Source organism: Stegastes partitus, unplaced genomic scaffold (genome assembly GCF_000690725.1).
Source record: "Stegastes partitus isolate 25-593 unplaced genomic scaffold, Stegastes_partitus-1.0.2 Scaffold571, whole genome shotgun sequence".
Classification (NCBI taxonomy): domain Eukaryota; kingdom Metazoa; phylum Chordata; class Actinopteri; family Pomacentridae; genus Stegastes; species Stegastes partitus.
Genome location: NW_007578302.1, coordinates 267,720 through 289,638, shown reverse-complemented (window position 1 = coordinate 289,638; position 21,919 = coordinate 267,720). Strand labels below are relative to the sequence as shown.

The following is a 21,919-nucleotide window of genomic DNA, read 5'->3' as shown; positions in this document are numbered from 1 at the left end:
CAGAAGAGGACACGACGACGTCACACGCAGCGAGCGTGCTCAGTGTTTATGGAAGTTATTTATTTGTTTGACAAGGGACAATGCACATTAATAACAATTTACACATACAATAAACATACAGGGAAAAAAAACAAAACAAAACATGCAACCGATATATTTACATTTCCTGTGACAATCAGTGATCACAGGTCTGAGTCTCCAGCAGCCACCCTTTGGCCTTCCTTTTCAATTAAAACAACGATGGCGACTCTCTTATCTCTTCAGACACTGTATTCCACTGTTGGGACGCTCTAAATGAGGAGACGCCAGGCCAAACACAGTTTTTCTGCGGTCCTCCCTCACTGCCCCTCCGGTTACTCTGTCTGTACTTGATCTACAATTAAAGGTTAAACACTGATGGTGGCGGCAGCGGGGTGGAAGTGTCCTCCAATATTCGGATATTCATCAATAATTGGGCCTGAATATCCAGAGAGCAGAAAGTGCTACTGGGACCAGCCCTACTAGTTATTATAACAACTATGAACAATAATTAACAACTAATGAACCTTCCAGCATCAAGCCCTCCTCGTATCTGGACCTCCGTCTGGACAATCCGACAGCCTTGCTATCCGACATAAAAGAAGGTTTTAGTGTCGGGATATCGAGTCATGACTGTATATCTGTTTTTATCCTGTTTTGAAAATGAAAAACTACACAAACAGCAGTAGTATCATTATAGTTTCTATTTTCCTCCAAAAAGTAAGAAGAAGTCACTAAAACTGCCTCGAACAGGAGAAAGTCTTTGTGGCGGAGCTTGGATTAATGTGATGTTTCTGCTGTTCAGCTCGTTTGTTTTTCACTGGCAGCCTTTTTTCACTGGAGGTTTGATAAGCCTCATTATTGGCCTTTAGCTCGTTTCTTCACCCTTAACGGGCGATGTTAAAGGTGCAGCATATTTAGCCAGATGGCCTGCGGCTGCTTTCCTCCATTTTCTCATGAATGAGCTTGCCAGTTGGTATTTGGATCTACAGCGTGAAGTTTTCTGTGACTGAGGTTAATGACATCCACGACTCTGAAATGCATCTTACTTGGTGTCAAACTTGATTTGATTTTCCCGTTTCTTTTTGACTTCTATTTGTTTTTCCACTACTCCCACTTAGATCCCTTCAGGCGAATTGTAGACTTTCATATCTTGTAGTTTATGCAGATTTTTTTTTGTCTTACCTTTCTTCCCCCAACAAATCAGGAATGCGTGTAAACAGGCATCCATCCACAGAGAGCCATTGTTGTGAAGTTTTTCCTCAACCAGCTACTCCTGATGGTGTTTTCTAACCAATCACTGCACCATCTGATTTATTGATTTCTCACTGCAGCCACAACAGCAACACAAGAGTTTGTATCTGCCGTCTGTTTTCGAGCTTTGACTAGAAACTTTGCACACGTCATGCACCAACACCGATTGATTTGTCTTGTTAGAGCCCTAATTTTTTACATCCTAAACTTTTAGTCCAGGATTCTGTCTTTTATTTCCAGAGCTCCTAATTTACAGGATGCCATTTTTATTTCAACATGAAAGCTGTAAAGCAAGAGGCAAGGTGAGAGAGAGAGAGAGAAAGAAAAAACCCACCAGAGACGAGATAAAAGGAAACCTCACAGGGGTCTTTTACAAATCTCTTCAATAAAGGCAAGGGCAAACAACAAATAAGGACACCGACTGAACTGAGAACCAAGGATGGGAGATGTCAACAAGAAGAAACTTGTTTGATTCGATCTCTGTATAAAATAACACAAGATGTACATATAATATAATGCAGAGAAATGTATAGCTGGTCTCACAGTGAGTCGTATCTCACATCAGTGTTGTTGGAAATAGATGAGAAGGACTTTATGTGACATGAACATCAATGTATTCATGACGCCGAGCCGTGTGGTTGGAGGGACAACATTTGGCTCTGGTTGAAAGTCCAGGTGATTTGAATGATCTGCTCGTCCGTGATCAGAGGTGACACGTCTAATTTCAGTCATTCATCAACAGCGTCGTGTGGAAATAGAGGCCACAGATTTAGGAAGTTATGAGGCTGTGAGTAAACTGGAGCAGAACAACACGAAAAAGTAAAATATCCGAATGTTTACTCCTCTGATGGAATCCTGTGGCTGCTGGGTGAGACGACAGCGTCTCAGCCTGTGTTTATCCGTCCTCCGCAGGCAGCCGTTCGGTTTGACCTGCAGGTCTTACCTCCTCCTCTGAGCAGAAATGGAGAAATCCTGATTGATATCATTGTCCGGACCTTCAGCTTACTTGCAGATGTTGAAAATGGATAGTCGGTTATCAAACCACCGGGAACCTGATGATTATTTGTTTGTGCCCATCTACCCCAGGAGCCCATTTTCTGCTCCCCAGCATTTGTCTCACTTTCTCTCACTCGGCTTACTTGTCGGCATTTCCAACCACAATAAGGTTAAAGCTTTAGCTTCGCTGATTTTCACCCAGAACATCGTCTCACGAACCTCGCATTTGTTTTCATTACAGAAACGTCTTCCTCCAGCAGTTTGTCGACTCTGCTTTTTATACGTTATCAAACTAATCACGCATCAGATCGAGTCCTAATTTTGTAACGACGTTGTGTAAAAGGCAGCCAACAAGCAATAAGATGCATTGTGTTATTCCCTGAACGAATCCACCTCTAATAAAATGTTTTTTGCTTTAGTTTGGAAATCCATCCTGACAGTTTAGTGTCTTACATTCAGTTTGAGACACACAGACGTGAGCCGGTCAGTCCACCTGTATTCATGCTGGCATTTGGCGGTTTCTCAAATGTTTTCGCCCCAAACAGGTGAAATGTTTACATGCACACAGAAGACCAGTGGGTTCTACGAGGTGTGTCAGAGAAGTTCCAGGACTGGTGTCACAAAGATCGATCTCAAACCCAAACAAGGAGTTTTCCCCTTCAGACGATCAACCAGCTCGTCTACAAAGAGATCCTGCAGCGTTTGCTTGGCTGCTTCACCATGACAACCTGTTCACAACGCCCTGAGTATCCCACAGTTCCTGGCTGAGAAGAACATCTCCGTGCTGGAGCAACCTCTCTACTCACCCCACCTGGCTCCGTGGGGTTGTTTCCTCTTCCCCAAGCTCAAGGGGGTCATCAAGGAGACCCGTTTAGAGGACGTGGACGACATCAAGATGGCTGTGACAAAGAATCCTTCCAGGAGAGAAGGCAGAGAAGGCTGGAAAGACTCCAGGGGGATGACTTTGAAGGAGAAAACTTGTACTTGACTACTAACTGGATTTGAGATTATCTTTTGGGACACCAGTCCTGAAACTTGTATTCTCTGTTCTGTGCTGCCTCCTGGTCAGGTCGTTACTGTAAATGAGAATTTATTCTCAATTAACCCACCTGGTTAAATAAAGGCAAAATAAAATAAAAATAAACTTTTCTGACACATCTCGTACTACCAAGCAAGTTTGACAAAGCCAGGCTTTCTTTGAATAAGCTGGTTTGACAAAACTTAACTCCAGTCAGAAATAATGCATCACAACATTCTTCTTTGTTAATCAGGTGTTCTTCACCAGACTCTGTGCACACTCCCGTAAAAAGGAACTTTTCACTCAACTTTTGACTTCTTCCAAAGTCAACGACCCGGTTGGATGCTGTCCGTCGGTCACGAGGAACAGCTTGTAACGCCGTGAAGAACATAAAGATTTATTGCTGTTCAAAGAGCTGCACATTTAACAAGCGATGAATTCTGGTAGAAAATAGTTTACGGTGTGAGTTATGACGTTTAGTTCCCACTCGTCGTTCTCTCATTCTTAACAAGTGCTCGTTAACTGTTAACTCAACACATTTAAACCCAAAACGTGCATTTAGATCTAAAGGATTTGCAGGAATCAGTTCACATTTTTGGCCAAATCAAAGTGAAATTAATGTTATTGGTGGAAGGTTTTCTGTGATAAATATCAATAAACTAATCACATTCTATTCCCTAATCAATTAGTTGAAACACCACGAGTGTAAAATGGATTTAGAGGCAAATGAGGACCAAGCATGAAAACATATTTATGCGTTTTCTGCATCATCAACTTCACGTTGGTTGCCATGGCAACGCGATGCATTGAGTCCGCCTGCTGTAGCTGCACGGCCTCGTTCAGCGCAATTAATGACCTCCGGCTCAATATAAGGAAGTCCCTCAGCAGAGAATCACTTATGGACAGTATGGTCGAGAAGAAAACCAGTGAAAGGGTGGAACCTTGCAAACTCTGAACAGAACCTCCTCTGGAGCGGGTTACCATGGCGATCTAGCCGCGGCCAGGTGACCGGCTTTATGCTCAACAAACCCCTGTAACCCATTAATCACGCTCGGTAGTGCACGCGCCTGGGGTTGTTCAAAGAAACGACCGTTTTAAACAAGAAATTAATTGATTTTGTTTCTGTAACCAGCTGTGAAGTAATCAGTTCACTAGCGGCCCGTTCTTCTGCTCTGGGATGTCCTCGGGCTGAGAAGCACCGGCCTCGGCTGTAGTTTACTGGAAGATGCTCGTCTCTGTCATTTGCGTTTACATGGAGAAGGTCAGTAATCTGATTTTCCCGTAATCTCCTGATTATTTTGGAAGCATGACTTGCTTTTTGTACAGTAAATGCAATAAAGGTCCAATTGAATTGTGTCGACATGGAAACCTGTCTGCCAGAAATCCTGTTTGTACAGAACCAATTTGTTTTCTAAATTACATTTCGCAGTGTTTTTAATCCAGGGGGCTCTACATTTATTTCAAAAAAGGTGTTTTCTATTGCATATTCCCGGTTTATGAATCTAATTTCGAGCAGAAGCTGGTTTGTGTGCGTCAGGTATGATTAAAGACGGGGCTCTGTGGCGGCGGCGGCGGCGCTCAGCTTTTCTTAACAGTGTGAATGAAGCTAAAATAAACCATCGTGTTCGGGGGGGAGGCGACTTATTCGGATGCCTGAAGGGTAGTTTCAGTTCTAGTGTGACCTTACAAGACATTACATTCATCACGAGGCTGCGTCCGGCTGCATTGTATGATCTCTTTACTTCCTCAGCACGAGCTGGACCGAACTCAGAACTCGACCGTGTGTTTCCACTTCCTGTTCAGCGTGGTGTAAAAAAGCATGAGGGGTATTTTTGTATGCCTTTTAGTTTCTGAGCACTTTTCATTTGAGGAGAATCTCAACGACAAACCTCAGGAGATGTGCAGCTTTCTGAATAGTGACTCTCACAATAGCTCCGGCTGCTAAGTGACCTGCGCCTCTTTTCCCTCCAAACTCCCCCAAGTGAAAAATGAAGGAGCTGCGCCGCTGAATAATTGATATGTAGCCCTCACCAGCTATCAACAGAGGTCAGGATCAAAAGTGCAACATGAAATAAAATACTAGATGTCAATATCTGCCTTGGAAATCCATGTAGAGTTCATTAAATTAGAGCAGAGATTTCTGTTTCTCCGTGCAGCGGTTAAGGAAAAGACTAACAGTGTTTTAGGGATTCTGTTACTACTTGGCAGTGAAATATTAAAGGCGGCGTGCCACAACCCTTCGACGCATCTTAAGATCTTTTTGTATTCATTAAAAAAAATCTCCTGGTGGAGTCGTGACACTGGAGGTGAACGTTTTTCTGCAGGAATCCTTTTCGTTTGCTAGAAAGCCACCAAACAGTGAAGAAGCTGTGTGAGAAGTCAGCGGAGTGTTTTTTGTTCTACCAAAGGTGGAGTAATTATGATAATGCAACGATCACTGACAGATTATGACTTATTGCTTGTTATTGTCACAGTCCTTTGAGGGAATATGGCGTCTAATTAGATGAATATACTGACACATCTACTTTGATTTTGATTTATACGCGGCTCCTCAGGCAAGTGTTTATTTGCTAGATTATGTATTTTTTTCCTCAATAAAGGCTGATGATAAAAAAGCTGCCAGTTTCTGCTGTTTTTACCTTTTTTTTTCCTCTTTGTCACATAAACACAGACAAACGTTCAGGTTTTTTTTAGCGACACTTGCAGCACAGCTGGCAGTGTCAGCCGGTCAGCCCACCACTTTAGTTCAGACTGAAACATCTCAACAACCGGCGGCTGGATTGCTGTGAAAGTCACGACGCACAGTGGATGCATCGTACCGGCTTCAGCGATCACCTGACTGCTCGTCTTCCTCTCAGACGTTTGGGGGAAATCAGTATACAGACCAATCTGTACCTCAACAACTGGATAGTGGGTTGGAAATAAATGGAAGAAATGGCACCACTTGTCAGCCAGAAACTGTAAAAACAGAAGTCAGGTTTTCAACTTTCCTATGGTCCTTTAACTACTCGTCCGTGTAGGTCTGTCTGGAAACTTCTAAGATAGATAGATGGATAGATAGATGGATAGATGGATAGATGGATGGATAGATGGATAGATGGATAGATGGATAGATAGATGGATAGATGGATAGATAGATAGATAGATAGATGCTTTGTTCATCCCCTAGGCGAAATTCGGGTATCTCAAGTAACATATAAAAGACAACAAAGGCAACAGCAATGACAGCGACATCAGAATCAGAATCAGTTTTAACGGCCAAGTACGTACACAACATACAAGGAATTTGGTTTCGGCTGTTGGTGTGGCCCCAGGAATGAGCAGGAAGAATAGGAATAGAAAAATAAAAAAAGTAAAATAACTATAGACAGACAAGAATAAAAATAAAATATAATAAATAATAAGAATAAATAAAACAAGATAATAAGACAAATATATACAAGAATGTACACATCTGAGCAGAAAATATATATCTGTACATTGTGCCAAATAGCAGCGCAACATCAACAACGACGACAACAACCAAGCCGAATAACTGAATAATGCTAAAATATTCAAATATGATAAACGGGAACGGTAATCAATAAATAAATCGGCTACTAAATAACTAAAAACAATGACATTGATGATAATAATAATAGAGGGACATCAGTCATGATATTTCATCTAAATCCCTTCACTTAGCGACTACAGTGACCAGAAAACTCACACAGATTCTGAGATTTGTCGTCTGAACTGCAGGTTGTGTTTCCACAGAGCAGGTCAGAGGATAGAAACAAATCAAAACGTCAGCAGTAAAACATCTACCGTGTGCAAATCCACTATTTGTCCAGTATCAGTAACACCTGCGGACCACCAGGTTGTGACTTTATTTGATAAAGTTATGTTTATGAGTTGATGATTTATATGAAAGTTAATGTGAGATATTGATCAGTTAAATGCACTTTTGTTTGAGTATTCATAGAAATAAATGAGTCAGTTGGACTCTGGGACTCCATTACCCATGATGCACGAGGTTCTGGGAAGTCAACAGCATGTAAAGTGTTTACTTTATGCTAGTAGAAAGTTATATTGTGGTTACATATTTGTTCACTAAAGACACTGTGGAAGCCACGACACACCAGGGTTTTGTTTTGTTTGTTTTTTTAAATAAAGAAATTAAACTTTTTCTTTTTTTAGGATTTAAGGTGGTATAACTTTTCTAGATGGCACAAAATATTTGGTTTCCTCCTACTTCCAGCAGCAGCAGCAGCACAGAGGTGCAGGACTTTATATTGCAGTGAAAATGAGCCCACAGCCAGTAAAAAGCAACAGGAGCAAAAAAAACCCTCCTAGAAACTGCCTGAGGTTCAGAGGGTTACAGGTTCAGTACTGGCTGAAAACATTTATCTGGAAGGAGGCAGAGCATTTCCTTCCTCCTCTCCAGGAGATTGTATCAAGTCAGTTTCAAGAGTCACATTTCCAGTTAAACTCAGGTCATGTTGCACAGCATGTGAAATAAAATCCCACGTGTTCCTGAACCGGGACGTTCAGGATATGAGTCGATGCAGGATTCAGACCGGACGGCGTTACAGAACCCAGACTGGAGGGAAAAATACTTCATTAGGATGTTTCTTCTAATGACGTATTTGTAGTTCTGTGGCGTTAAACCAACATCATTCAGCAGCATGTTAGCCTGTTAGCATTTACCTCGACGCTGGGCCTTGCAGGGCAGAAAACTCTTTTATGATTAGCGACAATATGGACCTCAGCAGAGACTTTCCATTTTCTGTTCACTGCTTAAGCCAAAAATATTTTAAAACCTCTGTTCTCCTGCAATTTTCAGGACGATCTTTCATTAAAAAGCCTCTCTGAACACTACCAATGCGGTTGTGTTTGATTTTTCTTTGCCCGTTCACGAGTAATTTCGTCAATCTTCTCCTAATTGAGCCGTTTGTCTGTGACGTGTCGGGATGTTTGGCTCCGTTATTGTCCTGTTGTGTTATTACGCGCTCTGATAATTCAGCTCCGAACGCAGCAAATCAGCTTAATGGAATATTATGGGAAAAGTAGGCCTCGGTTCAAAAATACTTTTTATACTTTAAAACTTCATTGCCAGTGAATAATTGGTATTGGCTCAGGAAGATAGATGTCCTTTATGTGAGATTAATGGGATTTTTCACCCTGTACTTTTCCATGCCTTGGGCCACATCAGTTTATTTTTCCGCTCTCGATGCTTTGAAATATTTTTTGATTTATATCCAGCGCCGATGAGTGCTTCTGTGAGAGGAGGCTACACCCCGAACTGCAGGAAAACAACCCCTCCATAAAGGACAAATGATTGTTAAATGCAGGGCGCAGATAAGAATTGCAAGATAAAAAGTGAACAGATACAGTGAAGAAGCTTTTTTATTTTTTCTTCCTCCACGCGCTCAGTGCTGAGGAAGTCAGATCTGATAGGAGGTTATAGAAAAGGCATCTCAGATGACTGAATTTAATGGAATGACAAATCCAGCTTTTCAAGTTGAACAGTGGGAATGAGAAATGTGGCTCAGAAGCAAAAATGTCCAGAGCTCGATATCACACAACGTCGACGCCGCCTCATGATATCTGCCCTTCTTCAAAAGAGGGAAAATATTGCAGCTACTTGCTCGGAATTCGATGGCGTTAATGACATTGAATTTCTAGAGAATCCTTCTGCTACAGGATAGAAAGAAAAAAAAAAAGCACAAAGAAAGCCTTTGTACCCTTCTGAAGGGCACGGCTGATTTCAGCGCTTTAATGAGGAGGAATGAACAAAAGGGGTAGAGATGACAAAGGCCGCTCCGAGTAAACATGACCCTCCTCCCAAATTCTGCCACTGAATATCCCCTCCTGGGAATAAACAAAGAGGAAGACTGAGCCACGTAGCCCTCTCCTCTTTCAAGAGGAGAATGTCAGTGTGACGTGCCAGCTACTGATGCGTCCTAATGAGAGAATTTCCTCTTCCTTAAGTCGCAGAGGCCCGTACGGCACCTATACAGTGGTGGACTCAGCCTCCCGCAGACTAATTGGTTATTAGTTATACATTCTGACAGAAGAGAAAGAACTTCTGGTGAGAGGAGTATTAAAATAAGTGTAGCTACGCTGTTGAAACATGCAACACTGACCGTAGTCTGCATGTACGCTGCTGTGTCTTCATAATGCACTTACCTGAGTGTGTAGGTTGTCTGTTCCCTCTCTCTCTCTCTCTCTCTACATATATATATATATATATATATCTGTCTACAAGTTATTGTACATGCAGAGCATCACTTCATTAAACCTGCAACAATTTAATTTGGAGTTTTGACCACTTGGGGCTCCGGCAGGAGGATGTAAATACAATAAGGACGAGCTGTAATCTTTAAAAAGCTGCTGTTGACAAAGTGTGGGAGCAGAAACATTAACGTTTGCTCTGAGTTATGCTGTAAATATAGTTAATATTCATTCCCTTCTTTAGCTCTGAGAGAAACATGTGGCCCTTCAGCTATTTAAACTCGGACGAATTGCGGCTAGGTGAGCTTGTCAGCGTGTTTCATTCTTAACTTTTACTTCAAACAATTGATTAGCTTTAAAGTGATGAGCAGCTACAGAAGTCTGGCTGCACACGGGGGTGTCAGGATGAAGAGCATCATCATCATTGTGCGTCATTATTTGGTCTGCTTTTGTTGCTTTTTGCTGTTTTTGCCAGATGCTTTGCAGACTGCAGGTCTTGGCACAGGAAGGATTAAATTCACTTGGTTCATTTAGTAACGATCCCCCAGACGCCACATGCTGCTGTAGTTTCCACACATCTTTGTAAATGCAGAAATTTTCCCTCATAAAGCCTTCTTCTGTTGTGTGTTCTGACTGCCGCTGGATTCAGAATCTGACATTTAAAGGCACCGATTGTGAACCATTCATGCTGGAAACCTGTGCGTTGACTGTTTGTCCTGGTTCTGTTCCTTCTGCTTTTGCTCGTTTTGTCTGATTTAATGAACATTTTCATTCACGTATTCTCGGTCGTGAGTTAAAGAGGATGTGATAACAACAGCTATGAGAGAGAGTTTACACTGAAGTCCATCTTTAGTCTAGACCGCCGACGAGTCGGGAGGTTATTTCCCAAAGATCTAACACCCCTGCGGCCCGGACTCCTGGGGGGGACCCTGTGAAATGGTTTTGAACCAGGCGATGCCAGAATCAATTAAACCTTTAAACTCGTTTTCCACCTCAGAGACAGTCGGCGCAAAGATGATAAAACCGGAGCGATGTGAGTGTGTCGTTTAGCTTCTGTTAGCCGTCTTTCAGCAGCAGCAGCAGCTAAAGTGACAAAGGCAGGAACAGAAAACGTTAATTTATAAAGAGATGAAACCACGACTGACCTCCTCTGTGTTGACGTGAGATAAGAGCCGCTTCATCTCCACGTATTTATGAACTGAAACGCGGTTAATCTGCTCGGCGTGTCGAGTTAGAATTAAGACAAAAACAAAGAGATTCTTTGAGGCGACACATTAAGACGTCTGAAAGAAAAATGTGAAGGAAGTCGTCGATGTCAAGCGCTTACAAAATGCAGATTACTTGTACTTATGTGAGCGCTTTCTGTTGGAGATAAAACAAGAAGAAGATTAGACAGTCGCTGCTCTGATGTGTTATTTTAAAGAATCGGTTTTCTTTGCAGCCTTCTCGTCCACCTTGCTTTGTAATGTGGACGCTGCGTTTCCACTGATCCGTTCAGACGCTGGTGCTGCGATAACCTCACCGAGTTGCCTCCTCAGAATATTGCAAAAGTTGATTTGCTGATTCGTATCTTATCTCCTCGGTGGCTGTTTTTGCACAATGCTCTTGCAACACGAGAGGTTGTTTTTTTGTTTTTTTGGTATGTGTTTATTTATTCCGGGGGTCCATTCAGGTCCTCCTTTATGTTCAAATTCAGAACATTCACAATAATTCACATCTCTCCTCACTCCAGGCTGTAATAGGAAGAGAAACGTCCTGAAGACTTACTAGCAAATCCTCTTTATACCCCGTGAACAGATAACACGGCCCAGATTTTAATTCACATTCCTCAGAGTTTTAGCCGAGCTGTTGTGGTATTTACTATTAAATGAACTAGTGGTGTCATTAAAACCACTGCATGTCAGTTGTGAGTACATTTTCCGACTCGTGACCAACGAAAACGACTGAAAAATACCGTACGGATGACAAAACACACATGAGAGGTGCTTGAAGTGATGAGGAAGGTCGTATCCAGCGCCGGAGCTTTGTGCTGTGTACCGACCCATTGTGTCCATACATGCAGCACCGTCGAAATCAATACCACAAGATTAAAAAAAGGTATTTTTAGCCATATCAATATATGCAGTGAACTGTGTCCCACTGCTATGTATGGTTTCAGAACAGTTTGTATTCTAATCTTCCAAACGTCAGTCGATCACGTCGTATCCTCGTATCACCACCTTATGGCTCCACTGAAGGCAGTTACAGAACATTATTGAATTTTCTCCGTCCTAACTGGAACCCCTTAAATACTTTATTATTATTGTTCCATAATAGGGATAATAAACACTCCGGTAACCGCAGCTGGAAATATAATTGTGGCGGCGAACCACAGTTATTTTATTTATTTTGCGCTGCTGTCAAAACCGTTAGAAGTTTTTTTATTTTATTTTAAAGCTACCTGGTGTCTTTTGGCTGACGGCTGCTTTGATATCAAGCAGAAGAAACGCCAGCGTGTCCTGAAATGTTCAGCTGGATGATGAGACCAGATTTAACAGACGTTCTCCTCCTCGCTATCAGTCAATGAACGCTCTGACTGCAGCACGACGTTTGATGTTTTCGGTTTCGTATCTCGCTCTCATTATGTTGGCTGTGAAACGATACGACGGCTGAAGGTAAACCGCAAACTGCTTGTTTTAATTGGAGGTTATTTAAAGACAGAGAAATCAGGAAAACAGGCAAAGAGCTGCCGGGTGGCGTCGTAGCCAAACAGGGAAGTTTAGCAGATTAAAGTGATGTTCGCTTGTCAATTTTAGGAGTTAAAAACTATAAATTCTACCGTAGCTGCCTGTGAACAACTCTGACTTTACATCTGCAATTTTGTTTTGTTTTGTTGTGCAACATCAGATGTTCAGACACAGGTCCATCGTCTAGAACTGGTTCTGACCGACCACCATCAGGCTGATATGAGCCTGGAACGTTTACCCAGATTCAGTTTGTAAATTTTTCTCTGGTGAATAATCAGAAACCAGAAACACATGCAGGGTACCAATGATTGTCTCTCTGACTCTACTGCTGCAGTCTTCACACTATGAGACATCCCATAATTCTGATGCTACCAGCTGGTTGTAGATCTAGACGGTCTGAAATTGCTCAGGAATAGTCCTCCATAACTTTAAATCTGTCCAAAATCACTCAAAATTTGTTCAGAATGACATTAAAAAAAATGGTCAAAATGACTCAAAACTGTCAAATATTTTTTCAAAATTTGCCAAACTGACAAAATTTTAGTCAACAATGACTCACAAGTTGTTCCCAAAATAAAGAAAAATGGTTAATCAGTCCCAAACTGTCCAAAATCACTTACAAATTCCCCAATTCCCCCTCGCCCTGTGATAGACTGGTTACCTGTCCAGGTGAACCTGCCTTCACCCTGAGTCAGCTGGGATAGACTCCAGCCCCCCATGACCCTGGTGAGGATTAAGGTGTAGAGATGATGGATGGATAACATAAAGTGAGTTACAAATAAAACATTGCTTGTAAGAATTAACAATAATAACTTGCCTAAAAAAATATTTTATCTCCAATAACTTAAAGGTGTAATAATTAAAACTATAATGACGTCTTTCAATGTAGGTGATTATTTTTATGTTTATATAACCTCTTAAGACTTGAGTTCTTGTTTGATATGCATTTTTTATTATTTGTTACTCAAAGAGAATTAAAAAATATATGCAAAGAAATTAAAACTGTATAAAATATACTTTAAAAAAAACAACAATAATAAAATGATAATAATAATTTTTAAAAAAATGTTTAAAAAAACAAACAAACAAAAAAAACTACTGTGGTAATATACCCAGTATGACCCAAAGTGTGATGTCTTTGCAGGTCTTAAGAGGTTAATCATTGTACAGTGTTGAAAAGAGGCGGCCGGACCTCTATGTTGAAACATCTCCATACGTTTTCCAGAGCAAACATCTTCTTTGGAGAATGCATGAAGATGATGCTACATAAACTTTCCTAACGCTGCTGCCAACTTGCTATTGATCACTTGTCACATTGCCACCATCTGCTGGGCTGAAACAATGAGAGAAAAGTGATAATGTAATTACAGCCAGAAGCAAACAATAAAAAGACGGAGCTCCTGAATTAATCAACGAGCCGAAAGTCCATCTCGTATTAAGAACACATGTTTTAGGCCTATTTTAATATTTGTTTAAAAGAAAGCAACCGAATGCCTCGTCTCTCCTACGATAAGCTCACACTGGCAGAGGAACAAACAGCCTCCCCTGTGGAAGGTCTTGGCTGCCTGTTGGGCCAATCACTCATGAAATCCATTTTTTATTGGTTTTAGAGCATCGATTTTCTGTCCCGTTTTACACCCACCGACTTGTATTAGATGGAGACAGGATCAGGAGGAGCCAGTATCGAATTAGTATGAGAGGGCCTCTGAGAGCGCCCCAACTTTATTTTATTTTTATTATTCGATATTAAAATGCCGACCTGTCCGGGGTGCACGCCGCCTTTCGCCTTCAATCAGCTGGGATGGGCAGCCCCGCCGCCCTCCACGGGATGAAGTGGTGGATAGATAATGGATGGCTGGAATAATAAAACGACCAAAATGTAAAAAACAATTCATCTGCTTTTCAACAATTCTGACATTTAGATGCTTGCTGAGGTTAATGAGGATGCTCTGCCTCCCCCATCCACCCACTGTGATCGTCCAGGAGTACAGTAACGGCTCCTCGACCGAGGTTTTACCCTTTCATTGATTTTTCACTAAAGTAGTTACAATGGACAAATGCATCCGTCTTTCCTCCCGGTATATACCTTAGAGTTTGGAGAGGTGGGCTGGGAAAAAAAAAAACTTGTAGTGCCTGCAGCAGTTTTATCAAAAGTCTACATCTGTACCGCTGTGAGTTAGCATCGCGTCGAGGAAATTTATCTCAGAGGTGTCAAAAATGATAATGACTTGCGTTTGAAATTCAAAACATTTTCCTCTCCACCGGCGGGAGGCCATGAATAAATATAATTTGATAAAATCTTTGTGCATTGTAGGTTGGTTTCATCACTACTTCTTCTTTTTTTTTTAGAGTTAATAATTTAACATGTTCTGCTCTGCCTCTGAAAAGTTTGCCTGTGTACAACCTGGAGGTTTGTTGTTTTCCGTCACTGATGTCTCTGTTAAGCGCCGTCTGCTCTCCAGCGGTTTTGCCTCGTCGTTGTTTTTTTCACGGTTAGGTTAATGACAATGAGCTCGTTCTTGTCGCATCTCCTCCCCTGCCTCGCTCCTCTGCGACAGCTAGAACTCACTCGTCTGCTTGTGCACGCAATGAAAGCACACTTAGCGTTGCACTCCACACATGCCCGGAGTGCTGCTGGGAAGCCGGGGGAATACTTTCCCTATCTGCTCACGTGCATCACTCCTTGCCTCAGGTGTTTGGCTGTGCTTTACCGGAGCTAACACCCGGGTTAGTTTACCGTATGTGCACTCGAGAAAGGACGGCGCTCTCCAAACACAAGGAAGGAATAATTCACGGAAAGAAAAAAAAAAAGTCAGGTGGCGTGCAATTAAATTGTTTTATTCATTTGAGCCACTACAGGAAACTTGTGCTCGACCCGTTTGTCTTCTCCTTTACACACACAGAACCAAACAAGTTCTCACAGTGACCCTGTCCAAACAGCACCAACCTGCCCTTGCTGCTGCTGCTGCTGCTGCTATAAGAAATCACCGCTGAGGAAAGCGTCTCTGTAGGCTTAATTAATCACCAAAACAAGCAGTCGGATGAATGGGCCTCCAGGCACACTCGCCCGGACTCAAAGACTTACAGAACTTGTGTCTTGTCCTCTGTTTAATCACAGTGTTGTCTTATCTGTGGCTGAGACCCTTCCTCTCTGCTCCGCTGTACTGAAACTTGAACAACTGAGTGTGAGGAGTTGAAGTTATTCAGCCTCGGGCTCCGTGGTTGGCTGTTCTCTCAGCTCGGATGGTGGTTGACTTTTTTTGATTTCGTCGATATTTCACTAAGTACTTTTAAAAAACAGTTGCATGAAAAAAAAAAGTTTTCCAAATCTGTGGAATTAGCAGGGTTGTGGTCTGATGTTCATCGACGCTGCTGTTATGCACAAACACAGAGCTTCACGTTAGTTCAGACCGAGTCAGGCTGTCATAAGACCCTTTCTGTCCAATCGCTCATTGCTTTAGACCAGCCCACCCACTTAGCTGCTGTATAACTGAAGCAGCGTTCAGTCATTCTCCACATTCAGCACATCGCTGCTACTCCAGCGTCTGCAGATCGACAAATCTCCTCCTCCTCCCTCCTAACCTCCCCTCTTTTTAAAACAGTTCAGTTTCATAACCGTTTATCGAGGCAGATGGCCGCCTTCCCTGAGCCCGGTTCTGCCAGAGGGTTTTTTTTTTTGGTTCCTTCCCACCGGTGCCAACTGCAGAGGGAGTCCAAAGGCAAAAACTGGGTTCTCTGTTTAAATTTGTAAGATCTTCACCTGACCACGTAAGCGCTATCTGATGGCATATGTTGTAGACATCCATCCATCCAATAACCCTCACCAGGGTCATGGGGGGCTGGAGTCTATCCCAGCTGACTCAGGGTGAAGGCAGGTTCACCTGGACAGGTAACCAGTCTATCACAGGGCTACACTTAGAGACAGACAACCAAGCACACTCACATTCACACCTACGGACAATTTTTGCACCGTGTGGGAGGAAGCCAGAGAACCTGGAGAGAACATGGAGAACATGGAGACTCCACGCAGAAAGATCCCGGGTGTCCTCACCGTGAACCGGCGACCTTCTAGCTGCGAGGCAACAGTGCTACCAACTGCGCTGCCTTGCAGCCCATGTTGCATCAGCGCTATACAAATAAAATTGAATTGAATAACCCGGTTGTTTCCCATATCATTGGACTGTAGGATGCAGATGGTTCATTATTGTATCTTGGAACTATGTAATGTGGATTCTGTAAGGTGAGGACCATTTAGCTGCTCTCCTTGTTCTTGTGTTTGAATATTGTTAATTTAAGCCTCTGTTTGTGATCTTAGGGACTGTCTGTGTCTCTGTCTATATCTTGCTCAGATTGTTCCAGAGCATCACTCGAGCAGAGTCAAACTCAGTGCATGTGATCCCAAATAAATGTGTAAATCTGACAAAGTGTCCCGTCTGAAACAGTCTAAGTAAACTAATGACACGCAAACAGTTTTAGCTTTTCACATCCTTATTGAACACAGAGGAGGATCAGTTACGATGCAGTAGGTTCAACTATTGCATTTAGTAGCTCATACAAGCAACAACCTCCATCAGTGAGACTTTCACAACAGTGAGGAGAACTTTTTGACCGTTCCTCCCTACAATACAATACAATACTCTTCAGTTTACCGTCTCGACCCTCTTCAGGTCAAGCCACAGCCTCTCAGCTGACTTAAGGTCAGACCTCTGACTTGACTACTGCAATAAATTATTTTCTTCCTTTTTTAACGACTGATTCACTTGCATGGTTCTAGTCCTTGTCTTCGTTGCTTCACTCAGCCTCTTCTCAGCTTCAGCTCATGGACTGCTGCCCTGATGCTCTCCTGTAAAATGCCTTGATGCAATTTTAAACTCATCCTATCAGTGAGTGTGAGCCGTCCAGGCCCTGGAGGTAGCAAAGCAGACCAGAGTGCTCCCTGCACCGTGCGTCATAGCTGGGATGAGGATTGGTGTTTGGTGCCTTCTTCCTCCAAACAGCATTTGAACATTTTTGTCTCATTAGTTCTGCAAACTTAAGAAGTGACGCCATGTGTTAGTGTTGATTTGATTTAACACCTTCTTACCCAGTGCTTCTCTGATAGTATGAATAAAACATTTAGCATGTTCTGGAGACTTCCGGGGGTTTCTTGCTGCTACTATTAGGTTCTTATTTAGACGTTTGAGGATGGTGTGTTGTGTGTTCGGTTTGATCTTTGCAGGATGAGCTCTCAAAGGGAACAATCCCAGTTTCCTTCCCAAGACAGCGTAGACCAGAGATCTCCAGCTCTGGTCCTCCTGAGCTACTGTCCTGCAGGTTTTAGACGTTACTGCAACACACCTGACTCACATTAATACAACAGACTTGTGTAGAAGTTGACAACAAGCTGTTGGAGATCCATTAATGTGAGTCAGGTGTGTTGCAGTAACGTCTAAAACCTGTAGGACAGTAGCTCACGAGGACCGGAGCTGGAGATCTCTGGTGCAGACAGATTCACATCCAGGTCTTTGTAAATGCTGTTGCAGCCTTTTCCAGATTCATGCATCTCTAAAATCTCAAGTTTTGTGAAAGTTGTTGTGATTGAGGCATGTTCACCCCAACCAGTCTTTCTTGAGAAGAGCTGACTTTGTCCGTAGCCAGATTTTATAGGATTTCATTTATAGTCAGAGGCATATCTACAACCTGCACTTTCAATCTCATCTCCTTCACTGCCACAGAGAAGTCATCTGAACAGATGTTCTTGTACTTGAGTTTGGATTCTAGACACTCTGGAGGGCGAGTTTCTTCCTTGGTTTTGTTCCAGCTTGTTCCGACACTTCCAGAGAACTAGAAGGTTGTGTCGGCACACGCTCCATGCCAAGGCAGCGTCCACGGGAACGTCGGGGTTCGAGGTTTCCCAGCAGAGTACTGCATTATGATGAGATGATTAATGTTATTCATGTTACCTCTCAGTGATTTTAATATTGTGGCTGATCGAGTTACACGCCAACGACAGCGTCTGAGGACAGTAACGGCTTCATATTGGTTTAAACTGGGTGCGTTATCAAAATACTAAAGGAGTTGGAAAGTCATTGTTTTAGAAGTTCTGCTTTTCCTGTTTCTTGTTGAGAATCTTGGATCCATCCGACACCACATGAGGTGCAGACATTAAGCTCAACACTGATAAAACTACAACTCATTGAGATTTATACAGATTCAACAAATGAATGATACCAGGTTCATTTTCTTTTTTGGCCTGTCATGCCTTTATTTGAAAGTGTAGTGAAGACAGAGACAGGAAAGTGGGGGGAGAAGAACCTGCAGCAAAGTGTCATGAGCCGGATTTGAACTCACTCCCACTGCGTCGGGGACTTTAGCCCCAGTACGTGGGACGCCAGCTCAACCAGGTGAGCTATAGCGACGCCTTTCAGGTTCATTTATAAGCTGTAAATGATTAAGTGCTGGTAAATAAATAAATGTATTCCCTTTGGACAGACCTAGGACAGCTGTGAACCCAGTTTTCAGTCTTTCATTCCCTGGCTATAGATTTACGTTGACGTTTAACGGTGGGAGATGTGACATGAGGGAGATTTTTCCAAAATTTCATTCTTAAACCTGCAGCAGAAATGTTCAGCCACAGAACGTTCTGATGAGCACGACGCTGCCATATCATCGCGTTTCAAGTTGAAGCAGAATTTGTTGGTGTTTTTACTCATCCTTAATGTAATGAGGACACAGTCATTAATGTGGAGTTCTGTTTCCAGCCCGCTGGCCAATCCAAGCCTGACCTTCACTCTGTTTTATCTGTTTCTGGTCTCCGTCCGTCTCTAGCTGCTAAATGATGCACTACGCTCACCAGCTAGCCACTGTGTCTGCTTGCTGCTGGGCAGATAGCACACCACAGGTTTAGAGAATTTTTGATTTTGTTTTCGTAAGAAATGATCAAATACGGTTATTGGGTGTACGTTGGTTTAACCAAATGCCTGTTTTAAAGTCAAACTAAGGCTTAGGATCACTCTGTGTGTTTTGTTTTACAGGATGTGAACTTTTTAACTACAGATAATATAGTTTTACCTTTCAGCAAAAACTCCCAGTTTTCTGCAGCCTTCTCAGAAGAAGTTCTCTTTGTTTTTGCTCCACTATGTAATCCTATTATACCTGCCTCTCCTCTATACTGTTGTTTTAGTTCTTACTTGGCGGACACGGTTTGTCACTCCAGTGTTAAAACAATCTGCTCATGAATATTAACCGTTCTCAATCTGCTTAAAACACACACACTGTACACACACACACAAACTTAACCTTGTCTTGTGCATGCAGTGTCACTGAGGGCTCAGAGCTTCTCTCCTCTTTGGCTCCTCGAGGCTTCTTTGTTTTTGTTTATTCCTCATCGCTTCATGTCCCAGATTTAAAAAAATAAAATAAAAAAAAGCTCTTGGTCTGCATTTACCAACCGAAACTGTTCATTCATCTTTTCCATAGTCTGGATGCATATATTAATCTAGAAAAGCTTCAGATAGAGCAGCAGAAAACACCACGATGACAGATAGTTTTATTTAAAGGAGGGAATCTTTCTTCTCCTATAGCCTGTATTTCATTTTAAACTGTTTGCTGGGATGTGAATTATCCCCGATAACGTCAGTCTGTCAACAGCAAACCGAAATGCTGAAGCTTTATAATGAAATGTCTGTTTTTTTTATTGTTTATAGCCTCAGCGTGCTGCAGGGCACCGACTCCCTTTTCGTCTAATGAAATTATTAACACATAACAGCAGAACTAGTTTCCATTAGATTTAATTTCTTGCTAATTTGGATATTTTAATTAACAATACGCCTTTATTATCCCTAACACAGGGGTGCATTATTATTACTTTCTAAGCATTTTACCACTTTGAGACCATCTTGTATAGGTTGTATAAATTAAACCTAATTCCTATATGTTGAACTCGGCTTATACTGAAAGAAATGTCACCGAGGTTTTTTTTTTTTCCTCTTCTGCCACCAACCTCTCACACGTTCCCCGTCTTCTCGCAGATTATAAATATCACAGTGCTGCTCAATAACACCACAGCCCCACAATATCCAGGCCCGGCTGTCACACGCTATTGAATCCCTGCATAATGTCCCAACAGGTACTTGGACTCAATGAAATTGCTGTATTGAATGAAAAACCTTGGAAATCTTAGGGTGCTCTTTGATTTTCGGAGCCAGACAGAGTAATCATGCAAGTGCAGTTGAGAAATTCTTCGCTGTGTACTTACTCTTGGAGATGATATCACTTCATTTTTATCTACTTTATGTACTGTATGTTTGGCATTTCAACCGCTCGCCTGTGGGTAGAGCTCCCTGACTGTTAAGTACACTCAGAAGTTTGCCTTTAAAGTGCATTAAAACTCTCTTGGAAGCGGTACAGAATGTTTAAGAGATACCCACCAGTGTTTTATGAAGTCTGGGCATGAAGTGAATCCATCAACAAGGACCACGAGCAGTAATGCGGTGTTTGTCACGCTAAACGTGTGTTTGTTAAATGTCTGTGCTCTCAGTGCTGTCACGCTTTTAAACTTGTTTTCGGCTCTTTAAACTGAATTCTTCTACAGCCTTCTAAAGGTTCACTTTACTCCCAAAAAGATCACACTTGATTAATTATTAAAGGAAGGTTGTGTGTTTTACTGTAGCGATGCCTTTAGGGAAATTAGCTTCACTTGTCTTGTCTGCGGAGGTCAGAGAGCAAAGTCAGCGACATAACAGCCCACCAGCAGCTGGTAGGAATCAGATCCTTTGTTCAAGGACAACAGAGCGTCTCATCGTGTGCATGAACTCGCGTTGTTCCCGCTGAAGGACGGCCAGCCGGTCTCTTTAAATAACAGGCCACCCTTCACCTGCTAACATACATTACGGCGCAAGGACGGCATTCATCACCGTGATTATATCAGCGCCATCATTTTTCCACATTCCTTAAATGTCACCTTACAGTCAACCTCGCCGGCAGGTTGAGATGCGGCGGCCTAGACAAATATTCATGTGTTGTTTGTCTTCCTGTGCCTTCCAGAGACGCCGGGGAGAGGAGACGACGGTCAGCCGGACACGTCGTTCTCTGACTCGTCGCTGTTTGCTCACTGGGGTCAGGAGCTCGGTCCAGACCACCGGCGGGTGGCACTGAAGATGTTCCAGTACTATGGATATAATGCCTACCTCAGCGATCGTCTCTCTTTAGAAAGGCCAATACCGGACCTCAGGCCTGATGGGTAAGATTTGTACACTGCATACATACCAACTATGTGCCAACAAATGATTTATTTTACTGTTATTTTCTGTCACAAGTTAAATTACAGACTGAGTTATTTTGTGCTGCTAGTGTGATCATTTAATTGTGTGTATTTTCTCCTCAGTCGCGCTGACATAGGTGGCGCTGTTGCTGTTAGCTTGGCTCGTGGGCCACAGCATAAAGTGGCAAAACACACAGGAGTTTACAAAGCTAATCTTATTCTTTTTTTAAATTCAGTTAACACTTGTTGCTTGTTATCAAGGGGATAAAATTAAAAAGCAAAAATTAGCAATGGGAAGCTGTTGAAAAGAGACAAATACACTTGAACTGCCACCGCAAGGCCAGTGGGGATGCAGAACACAATGACATTATGTAAGAGTATTAAAACTAATTAGCGGCGAAGTGTTGGTGTAATATCAACTAACACGACTGACGTGCTCGGGACTCCGTA

General features: G+C 42.4%; 1 protein-coding gene across 1 annotated transcript in view; it reads left to right on the top strand.

Annotated features, from left to right (window-relative positions):
- The window catches only part of galnt18b (UDP-N-acetyl-alpha-D-galactosamine:polypeptide N-acetylgalactosaminyltransferase 18b), an 88,700-nt gene that overhangs the window by 17,295 nt on the left and 49,486 nt on the right, over positions 1-21,919 (top strand). The window contains exon 2 of the mRNA XM_008288703.1: positions 21,253-21,448. Coding sequence (XP_008286925.1) covers positions 21,253-21,448 — 196 coding nt within the window. The remainder of the gene's footprint in view (positions 1-21,252; positions 21,449-21,919) is intronic.